Source organism: Lithobates pipiens, unplaced genomic scaffold (genome assembly GCF_037356315.1).
Source record: "Lithobates pipiens isolate NorthernLeopardFrog02 unplaced genomic scaffold, aLitPip1_a1.2 Scaffold_22, whole genome shotgun sequence".
In the NCBI taxonomy this organism is placed as follows: domain Eukaryota; kingdom Metazoa; phylum Chordata; class Amphibia; order Anura; family Ranidae; genus Lithobates; species Lithobates pipiens.
Window position 1 is genome coordinate 29,161,799 of NW_027507784.1, and position 14,363 is coordinate 29,176,161.

At 47.7% G+C, this 14,363-nt stretch overlaps 1 protein-coding gene across 5 annotated transcripts in view; it reads left to right on the plus strand.

Annotated features, from left to right (window-relative positions):
• BCKDK (branched chain keto acid dehydrogenase kinase) overlaps positions 1-14,120 on the plus strand; it is a gene marked incomplete at its 3' end in the record, with an annotated part of 45,018 nt that extends 30,898 nt beyond the window's left edge. For all 5 annotated transcript variants that reach the window (XM_077447216.1, XM_077447217.1, XM_077447218.1 and 2 more), the window contains 8 exon segments: positions 4,961-5,010; positions 5,090-5,305; positions 6,845-6,913; positions 9,174-9,284; positions 10,436-10,483; positions 10,578-10,697; positions 12,519-12,617; positions 14,047-14,120. In XM_077447216.1, the coding sequence (XP_077303342.1) occupies positions 5,114-5,305; positions 6,845-6,913; positions 9,174-9,284; positions 10,436-10,483; positions 10,578-10,697; positions 12,519-12,617; positions 14,047-14,120 (713 nt within the window).
• Positions 14,121-14,363: the final 243 nt, after the last annotated feature.

The window sequence follows — 14,363 nt, forward strand, 5'->3', positions numbered from 1 at the left end:
AATGTTCAGTGTCCTCATCCCTATCCCCATGCTTCAATGTTCAGTGTCCTCATCCCGATCCGCAAGCTTCAATGTTCAGTGTCCTCATCCTTATCCCTGTGCTTCAATGTTCAGTGTCCTCATCCTTATCCCTGTGCTTCAATGTTCAGTGTCCTCATCCCTATCCCCATGCTTCAATGTTCAGTGTCCTCATCCCGATCCGCAAGCTTCAATGTTCAGTGTCCTCATCCTTATCCCTGTGCTTCAATGTTCAGTGTCCTCATCCCTATCCGCAAGCTTTAAATGTTCAGTGTCCTCATCCTTATCCCTGTGCTTCAATGTTCAGTGTCCTCATCCTTATCCCTGAGCTTCAATGTTCAGTGTCCTCATCCCTATCCCCCTGCTTCAATGTTCAGTGTCCTCATCCCTATCCGCGAGCTTCAATGTTCAGTGTCCTCATCCTTATCCCCCTGCTTCAATGTTCAGGGTCCTCATCCTTATCCCCGAGCTTCAATGTTCAGTGTCCTCATCCCTATCCCCCTGCTTCAATGTTCAGTGTCCTCATCCCTATCCGCGAGCTTCAATGTTCAGTGTCCTCATCCTTATCCCCCTGCTTCGATGAGGACACTGAACATCGAAGCATGGGGATAAGGATGAGGACACTGAACATTGAAGCTTGCGGATAGGGATGAGGACACTGAACATTGAAGCACAGGGATAAGGATGGACACTGAACATTGAAGCTCGGGGATAGGGATGAGGACACTGAACATTGAAGCAGGGGGATAGGGATGAGGACACTGAACATTGAAGCTCGGGGATAAGGATGAGGACACTGAACATTGAAGCAGGGGGATAGGGATGAGGACACTGAACATTGAAGCTCGGGGATAAGGATGAGGACACTGAACATTGAAGCTCGGGGATAGGGATGAGGACACTGAACATTGAAGCTCGGGGATAGGGATGAGGACACTGAACATTGAAGCATGGGGATAGGGATGAGGACACTGAACATTGAAGCACAGGGATAAGGATGAGGACACTGAACATTGAAGCAGGGGGATAGGGATGAGGACACTGAACATTGAAGCTCGGGGATAAGGATGAGGACACTGAACATTGAAGCAGGGGGATAGGGATGAGGACACTGAACATTGAAGCTCGGGGATAAGGATGAGGACACTGAACATTGAAGCACGGGGATAAGGATGGACACTGAACATTGAAGCTCGGGGATAAGGATGAGGACACTGAACATTGAAGCACGGGGATAAGGATGGACACTGAACATTGAAGCATGGGGATAGGGATGAGGACACTGAACATTGAAGCATGGGGATAGGGATGAGGACACTGAACATTGAAGCACAGGGATAAGGATGAGGACACTGAACATTGAAGCAGGGGGATAGGGATGAGGACACTGAACATTGAAGCTCGGGGATAAGGATGAGGACACTGAACATTGAAGCACGGGGATAAGGATGGACACTGAACATTGAAGCTCGGGGATAAGGATGAGGACACTGAACATTGAAGCACGGGGATAAGGATGGACACTGAACATTGAAGCATGGGGATAGGGATGAGGACACTGAACATTGAAGCATGTAGCTCAGGATAGGCACTACAAGTCCCAGCAATGCAAAACCTACTAGGTAACAAGGGAAGTATTAGTGTTGTAACGAACGGCCCAGTGTTTGTGTTGTGTGTAACTTCACTTCCGTAACATTATGTGATGGTTTCGCTGAACTGTATTGCCGAAACTATGTTGGAACGCACGGCGCGAGCGTTTGGAGCGCATCGCGCATGCGCAGTACGCAACAACGTCACTTCCGCACCATCCTGTGATAGGCATCAAACTGTGACACTACACCATAACAGGGTGGGACCTTCCTCCGCCGCCCGCTGTTATGGCAACTTGATAAACAATCGGCACTACGGCTCCCGGAGCATCGCACATGAGTGAGATAGAGAGGTGCATGCTGGTTACCCAGCATGCATCTCTGCATCGCTAATCCAGGAAGAGGTTGCGATTTTGGCTTCACATGCCCACAGTCATCATGGCAACAGTCAGAAGAGGATTTTTGAAATAGTAATTATAAAAAAATAAAAAAGATACAATTCAAATCCACTACCAAACATATATGAACTTTTTTTTATTTGGGTTATTAATTTATTATGATGGGATGCCTGAAGAAGAAAACATAAAATTCTGTGGCTGGAACTCCGCTTTAAACCCCCGTCCCTTTCCCGACCTCCCTCTTATGTTTTTGAGGGCCACTCATAAATTAACCAGACCTTGCTTTTCCCTCGAATGTCTGTTGCAAACTGTTGCAGGACGGAATCTAGGAAAATGCCTTTAGACATACATGACATTTCATAGTTATTTTGTTATATCAACAGTAACAAGTGGCCTAATACCCCTAAAAGAAAGCTCTACTTGTGGGGAAAAAAGGACGTCAATTTTGTTTTGGGAGCCACGTCGCACGACCGCGCAGTTGTCAGTTAAAGCGACGCAGTGCCGAATCGCAAAAAGTGCTCTGGTCAGGAAGGGGGTAAATTCTTCTGGGGCTAAAGTGGTTAAACGTGGAAGGGAGAGGGCGGGGCACAAAAAATAGGAGGAAAAAATTACATGGGGTTCCACTTTTATAATGCGAGTGACACCTCTCTGCCGTGTGAATGTATTTACACCCTACAAATTTTCATTCTTTATTTTTAGAAAGCCATAATTGTGAATGTTCTGTACTACCCTCTGTCTTCCTGTAGGCCCCTCCTGCCCTTCTGCCTTCCTGTAGGCCCCTCCTGCCCTTCTGCCTTTCTGCCCTTCTGCCTTCTTCTTTTTTTATAAATAAAAAAAAAAAAACTTGATTTACGATTTCAAATCTTCTTTTTTATTTATTTTTTTATTAAAGTTCATCAACAAAATTGATGTGCTCACTCTCCTACCCACTCCACTTTTCTCCACTTCAGAAGCACTGCACACTCAATGGCCGGTACAGCCGAACGTTAAAAGCTCCTAATATTTGCCATGTAGCCACGCCCAGACATGTTTCACCAATACGGCTTAATCATTGGGATTGGCTCCATGGCCTCAGCTGCTCCCCCTTTTATACCCCACTCCTTGAACGCTTGCGAGTGAAATTTCTTATTGCGCACAAGCGCTCAGAACCGTGCAATGCGTGCGACTCAAGGCTTATTGCGCATGTGCGTGCGCAGGTTCACATAATCGTGCGCGTGCCAAAGGGCTTTATGCGCACTCTTGTGCGAGATCGTGCACCCACGCAATTTTGGGTCCCCATGACCGCAATACATCAAGTGTTACCCCGCTCACAATGATCTCAAGGGCAAAAACTTTTGATGGAATATTTACAAAAAAAGTGCATACATTCCACATAAGCACAAATGAATGTAAACATGTGTTTAGGTAACCACAAACAATACTAACTGGTGTGTGTGTGTGTGTGTATATATATATATGTATGTATGTATATGTATATGTATATGTGTGTGTATGTATACATACATACACATATATATATATACATACATACATATGTGTATATATATATATATATATATATATATATATATATAATATTATGTGTGTGTATATATTAGAGAGAGAGATATACATCATACATTCATATACACGTAGAATATGCAAATAAAAGTTACCGAATTTAAAATTGCTAATCAAATAATATATTATTAAAATAACTAAAACCATTCGCTGAATTAGTATTAAAGTTATTTCACTAGTATGTTGAAAGATTGAAAAAAGTTTCGCCATCATTATTGGTAACACCTTGTGATGGCGAAACTTTTGGGGTTGAACAGTTTATTACGTGCGATTCATAGCTGAACATTTGGCCAATATCAGAAGGGGATTCAAACATCATAGCGTATCAGTGCACTTTAGGGAAAAGCATGACCAAGATCCTTCTGTTTTACAATTCTGTGGTATTGACTGCACTTTCCCTACATGGAGGGGTTCATATCGAGTTCACGAATTATCACAGCGTGAAACCAAATGGATATTTCTTCTCAAGAGTCTTCACCCGAGAGGGTTAAATATCAAACTCGATCTGAACTGCTTTATTAGCAATCTATCATGAATGGTGTCAGTATAATGCACAGTATTATCCATATAGATGCTAGCTTTATCTGTTCACTTTTGGAGTCTAATCACTTGGATGTTTCAATTATTTAATTACTCACGAACTTTAAGTTTGGATTTCCTTAGCTAGGAAACTATGTTGGCGGGTGTTCGGGCGTAGCGGGTGCAGAAGTCTTCTTGTAGGCCCTTCTGTCTTCTTCTTGTAGGCCCTTCTGTCTTCTTCTTGTAGGCCCTTCTGTCTTCTTCTTGTAGGCCCTTCTGTCTTCTTCTTGTAGGCCCCTCTGTCTTCTTCTTGTAGGCCCTTCTGTCTTCTTCTTGTAGGCCCTTCTGTCTTCTTCTTGTAGGCCCTTCTGTCTTCTTCTTGTAGGCCCTTCTGTCTTCTTCTTGTAGGCCCTTCTGTCTTCTTCTTGTAGGCCCTTCTGTCTTCTTCTTGTAGGCCCTTCTGTCTTCTTCTCGCAGGCCCTTCTGCCCTTCTTCTTCTCGCAGGCCCTTCTGCCCTTCTTCTTCTCGCAGGCCCTTCTGCCCTTCTTCTTCTCGCAGGCCCTTCTGCCCTTCTTCTTCTCGCAGGCCCCTCTGCCCTTCTTCTTCTCGCAGGCCCCTCTGCCCTTCTTCTTCTCGCAGGCCCCTCTGCCCTTCTTCTTCTCGCAGGCCCCTCTGCCCTTCTTCTTCTCGCAGGCCCCTCTGCCCTTCTTCTTCTCGCAGGCCCCTCTGCCCTTCTTCTTCTCGCAGGCCCCTCTGCCCTTCTTCTTCTCGCAGGCCCCTCTGCCCTTCTTCTTCTCGCAGGCCCCTCTGCCCTTCTTCTTCTCGCAGGCCCCTCTGCCCTTCTTCGGACTCATATTAAGTCTCTTTTGTATTCAGGATTGGAAGTGCTGGGCCCAGTGTAGGCGTACCTCTTCCACGGGGTCCTGGTACGTATTTACCATGGTTCTGCTTTTGCCAGTCTCCCCTCCTCACTCCAGACCTGTCTGACCTGCTTCTCTTCCTCAGGAATCCCCGCTCAAGGGCTTAAAGATGTTGCGAAAGAACATGATAGAGATGTTGGCTCGAGGGGCCCTGACTCCTCCTCTCCGTCTGTCCTCCATATTTCTCCGATTCCACTCCACCTCCGCCACAGACCACCACCATGTGGAGCTGGCCAGGGAAAGATCCAAGACCGTCAGCTCCTTCTATAACCAGTCCAGCATTGACCAAGCGGCAGAGAAGGTAACCATCCACCAGACTGACCCCATCGAAACTGGGGTGTAAATACACGGGGAGCGATTTTTCAGATTCTCACCTACTTCTCTCATAAAAATATTATACAAGTAATTTTCCTTAGCTGCTGATAGGATGGGGAGGGGATGGATTTAATGGTACATTCGTTTTTGTATTTGAATATGTTTAAATAGTATGTTACCGTATATACTCGAGTATAAGCCGAGATTTTCAGCCTCTTTTTTGAGGCTGAAAGTGCCCCCCTCGGCTTATACTCGAGTCATCGCTGTCTGCCCGCTCGATCAGCGTGTCGAGCAGACAGACAGCGGCCATTCTGATTCAAAAGCCGCGCCTCCGGCTCCGCCTTCGCCTGTGATAGGCGGAACACTGAATTTCCCAGCAGCCTGTGTTCCGCCTATCACGGACGTCGTATCATCCTCGTACTACGGACGAGGATGATACGACGTCTGTGATAGGCGGAACACAGGCTGCTGGGAAATTCAGTGTTCCGCCTATCACAGGCGAAGGAGGAGGCGCGGCTTTTGAATTTTACAATGGCCGCCGACGAAGAGGGCACGGGACGGAGGCAAGGCAAGGCACGGCACGGGACGGGACGGGATGGGACAGGACGAAGGCAAGGCACGACACGGGACGGAGGCTCGGGACAAAGGCTCGGGACACAGGTAGGCTGGACACACACACACACACACACACACACACACACACACACACACACACACACACACACACACGGATGGATACACACACACAGGGATGGATGGATGAATGGAGACACACACACACAGGGATGGATGGATGGAGACACACACACACAGGGATGGATGGATGGATGGATGGAGACACACACACACAGGGATGGATGGATGGATGGATGGAGACACACACACACAGGGATGGATGGATGGATGGACACACACAGGGATGGATGGACGGACACACAGGGATGGACGGACACACAGGGACGGACGGACACACAGGGATGGACGGACACACACACAGGGATGGACAGGCATGTCTCACCCTCGGCTTATACACGAGTCAATAAGTTTGCCAGTTTTTTTGGGGGTAAATTGGGGGCCTCGGCTTATATTCGGGTCGGCCTATACTCGAGTATATACGGTAGTTCTGTACTTGAATATAAATCTCCTTTATAGATCCTCGTGATCCTTTAGCCCAGGGAAATGCAATTAGCGGACCTCCAGCTGTTGCAAAACTACAAATCCCATCATGCCTCTGTGTATCATGCTCGTGGCTGTCAGTCTTCCTATGCCTCATGGGACTTGTAGTTCTGCAACAGTTGGAGGTCCGTAAATTGCATATTCCTGCTTTAGCCTATGGATGCCGTAGATAGAGCTGAGCTTCTCGGTCATGGATACATACCACCTACATGTCTGTTTTCCTCAGTGATGAGTCGTCTAAATACTGCCTGTGTTTTTAATAGACGGGGGAATGGCAAGGTTGGGGGGGGGGGTGGGGTGATAGTCCTGCAGCATTGCTGACTTGTGGTGTTTCTTGATTTCATTTTAGCCGTCCGTGCGTCTGACTCCCACCACTATGCTGTACTCGGGCCGCTCTCAGGATGGCAGTCACATTCTGGTAAGTCTCAAGTTGTGATGAATTCTGATTGGCTGATCACACAGGCATCTGTTGTAGAAACTCATGACTATGCTACCGCTTTAATACTCCTGCAAGTTGCATTTTTAACTTGTTGCTGCCCATGTGACACATATATATACGTCAGTAAAAAGGTGCGCTTTAATGCCCGCATCCTGCACATGTGCGATGTTTATGCACTCCCAGCCTAAAGACAGCTGTCGTTGACAATTTTTTTCCATATGGCTGTAAGGAAACTTTGTTGGTTTTCTCGCTGATATCCTCTGCCTATTTAAAGTGATGGTTTTAATGTCTAACCCCGGATGTCATTAGTTACCGTATGTAATGCCATACCTTATTGTTCATTTCCGCATACCTTTAAAGAATTAAATTTTTTAAAATAAAGACAGCTGTCTGTCCCCGCTAATGATTGGTATCCAACGGGACTGGCCCTCAGTCAAGTACCGTAACCACTTTGATAGCCATTCACAGCGGTCACATGATTACTGATCTTGGGTGTTCAGCAATTTTTAAAGGGACGCCGAGGTGGGTGGGAAGGGGTTAACTAGAACTCCTGCTAAGGAATATTCTAGTTCTGGAAATTTTTATTTTCCAGTGACTATCTAAGGTTTGAAATGTATCTGCTTCTTAGATGGGATGTGTTCTCAGTCTTTAAAGAGGACCCACATGGTGGAGGCTGTGCCCAAAAAGGCTGGCAAGACACAGGGCTGGTCACCAGTATTGCCTATAGCTGACCTTGACCCCTTTACTGACTTGTCATGCCTTGTTCTGCATTTGTGCATCTTTGCAGAGATGCTGGACACCCCTTTCCCCCCTGGTGACTGGTGATTTGATGACTGGTGGGGTAATGATAAAAAAAAAGTGCCAGGAAAGATGAAGGAAGCACAATTCGCAGAACGAATAAAGAAGATGTGGGGAGATCTTCTTTCCAGCAAGGAGAAGAGTAAGGAGCACAGTAGTGACATCACCAAATCTCACTCCAGGTCTGGTGAGACTTTAAGTCGGAGGCTGCAATGCTTTACATGATCTCACACTGCAGATATACAGCTAATGAGGCTCCAGGCACAGGAAGTACACTTTTATTTCTTGACACAAAAAAAGGTAGATTGTTTTAGGATGCTGCTCAAGGACATTCCCTATGATTCCCGGTCCACTTTAGCAAAGCAACACACCAGTCTCTAGACCAGTGGTTCTCAACCTGGGGGTCGGGACCCCCTCAAGGGTCAAATGATGATTTGCCAGAGGTCACCAAATCCTTGGCTGTTCCTGAAGTCCACACCGCGCTCTCCCAGCCTTTTTGCGGCCGCCAGTCAGGGCTGTCCCTGGAGCCCACAGCCTCCCACTCAGCCTCTTAGCAGCCATCCATTCAGCCGTCCATTCAGTTCACAGCATGGATGGGGGCCGAGAGACTAGAGGTCAGCTGTCTGGTGAGGAATGTGAAGTGGGAGGGGCTGGAGGAGACCCTATCTCCTGATTTCAGCATAGGTGTCTCTGCTGTGAGACACCACAAAGTTGGAGACACAGTGAGTAACACTACCTGTGATTATATTTGCCATTAAAAGTCCCCACTACAGTTCTCAGATCAGCAGATGACCTTGATCAAGAGTACCTAAGTTGGCTTAGCACTGCCACTGATCCTCTCTCCCCCCTCTCTCTCTCTCCCCCTCTCTCTCTCTCCCCCTCTCTCTCTCTCCCCCTCTCTCTCTCTCCCCCTCTCTCTCTCTCCCCCTCTCTCTCTCTCCCCCTCTCTCTCTCTCCCCCTCCCCCCACCGGCACTGCCGCTGATCCCATGGGGGAGGAACAAAGAAAAAGGGAGAGAAAAGAATAAGAGAACAAGATGGCTGGGGGGGGGGGGGACAAGAAATTAGGATAGAGAGGGATAAAAGGGAAAGAAAGAAGAACAAAGAGAATGGTACATCCTAAAATGTACCTTAAGTGATTTTAATACTGTACAAGTGGAAGGGACTCGGGGAGCACTAAATTATCCGTGGTTTAATGGTGCAAATGACTTGTTTTACCTTGGTTGCTAACAACCCACGCTATGAAAATAATTTTACGGTTAGTGGTCCCTACAACTTGCGAAACTTTATCAAGTGGTCACGCCAATAGGGCAGTTGAGAACCACTGCTCTAGACAATCTGGAGGCTGTTTTGTATTTCCTGCCTTGTAATTCCTATGAATTTTTCTGATTGCTTGTCTTCGCATTTTTTTAAATTTTTAAATTTTTTCTATTTCCTTGTAGAAAAGCGCAAGATACTTGCACAAGGAGCTCCCTGTCCGCATTGCTCACAGAATTAAAGGATTTCGCAGTTTGCCCTTTATCATTGGCTGCAACCCCACCATCCTACATGTGGTGAGTAATTGCATCCTCCCTGTTCAGTCAGCGCTGGTATTTGCAAACTCTCCTTAGGTTAAATTGACACATTTTTGTACATTTAAAATGTAAAACCCCAATGAGCCTACATTCTCTTAAAGTTGAAGTTTAATCCGCTTGTATTTTGCCTTCATTTGTTCCCTCCCCATTTTCATTACCTACCTAGTTATTTTTGTTAATCGTTTTTTAAGTAATGCAAGAGGGGATACAACATAAAAGGGGAAGGGAGAGCAATGGTAAACGAATACCACTAAGCATACGATACCAGACATAAAAATACATGTCTGTGGGAAACCATTCTCACAATTGCAGTCGGTACCAAAAATAACATTAACCCTGCGTGGATAAACACAGAAACTGGTAAATGGGGGGGGGGGGGGGAAGAGATTGGGGGGGGGGTGGAGGACATAGGCACAGTGTCTAGGATGTAAATATAGCATGATGATCTACATTTGAAATCATTTTAAGGTGACCGTTAGTATTGCGTTCGCTGCCACGCCCGGTCACTGGCCTCCAGAGAGTATCTGGTCCTGGACACCTAAAACAACAATTGACTGCCTGCCTTATTTGGACCCAGTGGTGTCATCACTCGTTCTCTGTACGCCTATATGCAATGCAGGCAGATCCTGGCTGGTGGGAGGGGCCTGCAGGGTGCTTATTGAAAACATCACAGCACCCATCCTCGGTACTCTTGTCAAGATCCCTTCGCCCTGATGCAACCAGTGGGTTGGCTAGTGGGGGAAGCTATGTAAATATCAAAATGTCTTGATGGGTCAGGCTAGAAGAGTGGGCATTCCTAGGCAGGCTGTATTGGCATACATGCTGCCCTAGGTAATGCCCACACATGAGCCTCTTTGAATTGAAATGCATTCAATGCAAAAGGTGGGCCAGGCAGAGTCAGCCTAGGGTGTATGGATGTCCTTGACGGCTAGATGATGCTGGATAACCTCCAGCCAGGAAATGAGGTGGGGCTCTATGTGACTTGCTGAAGCTTTTGAGAAGCTCACAGTGTGCAGTGAAATCAAAGTAAGCCATATCGGTGCAGAGGTGGAGCCGTTACAACTATGCAAGACTGAATGGATGGTTGGGGTTCAGCTTTAATGACCTGATTGCTCTTTCTCTGTATGCAGCATGAGCTCTACATTCGCGCCTTCCAGAAGCTGAGCGAGTTCCCGCCGGTGAGTGCCACGTCCTGTATTTTCCTCCCATACTAGTGTATTTTGTGTGTAGTCTTTGCATGCAGAGGTCAACCCCGTCTCTCTTCCCACGCAGATCACAGACCACGAGGTGGAGAGCCAGTACTGCAAACTGCTCCGGCAGCTCCTCGATGACCATAAGGACGTGGTGACCCAGCTGGCCGAGGGGATGAGAGAAAGCCGCAAGCACATCCAGGTAACTCAAAGAGCAAGAGCCAGCTTTGTTTTTTTTAAATTTTTTTTTGCTTTGCAGTGGCGCAGCACATACCACCGTCTGATAACTCCATGCTGGGGCACTTTAAAGCTGAGTTCCAGGAATCGGCCACTTTGTATAAAGTGAAGGGTCACGATGAATTACTGTATGTCCAAGGAGCATGGCATCTCCTGGGATTATATCTTTATTTGACAGAATTATTGCTCTGCTGGGAATTACACTGGAGACCTGGGTTGAAAGAGGGGAGAAAAGCACACAGAGCGTCTATGCCCGTACCTCCCTTATGCCGCCCATTCTGAGAAGCCTTTGTATTTTGTGAGTGTGTTCACATAATACAGTCTTCTGCGTCTGAGCAGGAGGGGTGGCAGGCGTAACAGCTGCAGCTTCGACTGCTGTTAAGGATGCAGAGCTCAAAAGGAACAGCAATGGCTGTCTTCCAGGAGTATTATAAAGCTGTCCGATATAAATAGCGCTAAACCCATGAGGTATCATGCGCCTCGTTGGATTTAACGCATTGTGTGCCTTCTTTTTTTTTTTTTTTTTTCTGTGGAAGAATTAAGTCCATCTTCACTTGTTGTTTTTCTTTTTTAGTCCCCCTGCAAAGTCCCACAAAATACTTGTAGAGCCTGCCAGTGAAGTCCTTCTAAACTAGCTTCATGTTATGAGGTGGCAATGATGCTGCACTGCTCCTGAATTCAGAGCAGAGTTGTCCCTTTCATTTAGGCTGTGCCTCCTTGCAATACAGTGGGAGGTGGTGTTACAGGGGATGTGGTTATCAGCATTGTCACTGCTGATTCATAAAGCTGTAGCTTGTCAATCAGCATCTGGCCACACCTAGTCTCACCCACAGCTGTCTGGGTTAGAAAGGATTTGACAAGCTACAGTGAGGAAAGGTGAAGGAAGTTCTCCTATGAGGGTTGTGCATCACACAGCAACTGGATTTATTACTTTTTTAGACTAGTGGTGGTCAACTTTCTTGATATCGAGGGAGGCTGCAGACATGCTACAGGAGATGGTCAGAGACTACATGCTACAAGAGTTGATCGGAGAGTGCAGACATGCTGAGAGGATCGGAAGAGACTCCATAGATGGCTATAGGTGTATTTTTAGGCAGGAACTGGGATCAGGAGACTGCAAAACACATTACACGAGACTGCTAGAGATTGTTCCAATAACAGAGCAATAGGGAAACAAAGTAGTGTCCCCAAGGGCCCCCAAGGCTGCACAAAATGTGCGAAAGGGTTGCAGGTGAGCACCAGGGGCTTAGCTTCAGTTCACACAATTATGAACTGCATGTGAATCGCACAGGAACCACAACGCATTCCTGTGCAATTCACTTGTATTTAAGTGTAGTGCGATTTGTGTTCGTCCATTCTGAATGTGTTCAAATCGCAACAAAGACGTGCATGTGCCTTTTTTTTGGAGCCGCTCTGCAACTGGATCATATGGTAATTTTGTACCATGTGATCTGGTGCAGGCAAGTGCACAGTGTTTGGTGGTAGTTAACATGGTATTGATGCCCGCAAGGGCAGTTTGATTGGAATGTCGCGCAGCAATAGTGTGAACCCTAGGCCAAGACTCTCATGCCGGAGTTTTTAGTTGTACTTTTCCAGTGACATGGGTAGCACAGTTATAGTGTGTGTTGGATGAGCATTGGTAAATCCTCGGATTGCTCTTTTTGTCTGGAATTGCTCTCTAGCCAAATTCAGTTAATCTAGAAATGATTTATTGGGGGGTGGTGGGGAGTCATGTGACAAAGTTTGTTGTGACCTTAAATAATCCAGCCGTTTCCTCCCCCCTCAGGACGAGATGGTGATTCGATTCTTCTTGGATAAAACATTAACATCCCGCCTAGGAATTCGGATGCTGGCAACTCACCACCTGTCTCTGCATGAGGATCGGGTAATCCTGCCTTCTCATCTTTTGCCTGCAGTAATAGTCCGTCCTTGACACATTGGCTTATTTATTCTACTGAAAATACAATACTATCAAGGACTTTTTGGTCTATATGTGGGGCGCTCTTGATATTGTTCAAAATGTGACTAAGTTGTCCTTCAGGCATCCTTGTTCCCCAATTGTAGAAAAGAACGGGGCTTCATTGTGCTTTTTATGTACCTAATGTTTTTTTTCTTTGAAAAGCATCGCTAAGACCATACGGCAGGGTTTAGAGATGGGGCCCCCTTTTGCGGCAGGGTTTTAGAGATGGGGCCCCCTTTGCGGCAGGGTTTAGAGATGGGGCCCCCTTTTGCGGCAGGGTTTAGAGATGGGGCCCCCTTTTGCGGCAGGGTTTAGAGATGGGGCCCCTTTTGCGGCAGGGTTTAGAGATGGGGCCCCCTTTTGCGGCAGGGTTTAGAGATGGGGCCCCCTTTTTGCGGCAGGGTTTTAGAGATGGGGCCCCCTTTTTGCGGCAGGGTTTAGAGATTGGGGCCCCCTTTTTGCGGCAGGGTTTTAGAGATGGGGCCCCCTTTTGCGGCAGGGTTTAGAGATGGGGCCCCCTTTTGCGGCAGGGTTTAGAGATGGGGCCCCCTTTTGCGACAGGGTTTAGAGATGGGGCCCCCTTTTGCGGCAGGGGTTTAGAGATGGGGCCCCTTTTGCGGCAGGGTTTAGAGATGGGGCCCCTTTTGCGGCAGGGTTTAGAGATGGGGGCCCCTTTTGCGGCAGGGTTTAGAGATGGGGGCCCCTTTTTGCGGCAGGGTTTAGAGATGGGGGCCCCTTTTTGCGGCAGGGTTTAGAGATGGGGGCCCCTTTTTGCGGCAGGGTTTAGAGATGGGGGCCCCTTTTTGCGGCAGGGTTTAGAGATGGGGGGCCCCTTTTGCGGCAGGGTTTAGAGATGGGGGGGCCCCTTTTGCGGCAGGGTTTAGAGATGGGGGGCCCCTTTTGCGGCAGGGTTTAGAGATGGGGGCCCCTTTTGCGGCAGGGTTTAGAGATGGGGGGCCCCTTTTGCGGCAGGGTTTAGAGATGGGGGCCCCCTATTGCGGCAGGGTTTAGAGATGGGGGCCCCCTATTGCGGCAGGGTTTAGAGATGGGGGGGCCCCCTTTTGCGGCAGGGTTTAGAGATGGGGGCCCCCTTTTTGCGGCAGGGTTTAGAGATGGGGGGGCCCCCTTTTGCGGCAGGGTTTAGAGATGGGGGGCCCCCTATTGCGGCAGGGTTTAGAGATGGGGGGGCCCCCTATTGCGGCAGGGTTTAGAGATGGGGGGGGCCCCCTATTGGCGGCAGGGTTTAGAGATGGGGCCACCTTGCCGTCAAGTCTATAATTCGGCCTACTAATCTGACTGTTGCACAGTTGTCCCATAATTTTCCGCTGACATTCACATTGTTTGTTTTCTCCAGGCCGATTTTGTGGGGATCATCTGTACCCGTCTGTCCCCCAAGAAGATAATCGAGAAGTGGGTGGATTTTGCCAGGTAACTACAGATAGTCCACTGTCAGTATTTCCTTGCCTCCATATCATATGAACCATATAAGGGGAGTGGAGAGAATGGTATCCTTGTTGGGGTTGAGGGTGATGGTACTCTTGTAGGGGGTTGAGGCTGGTGGTACCTTTCGTTTAGGGGTAGTGGCTGAGGGAGGTGGTGGCCATGTAGGGGCCTGGCGATTTATCTTTATAGGATAAAGGTGGAAAATTCTCCAGTGAGATCTCTAAATAT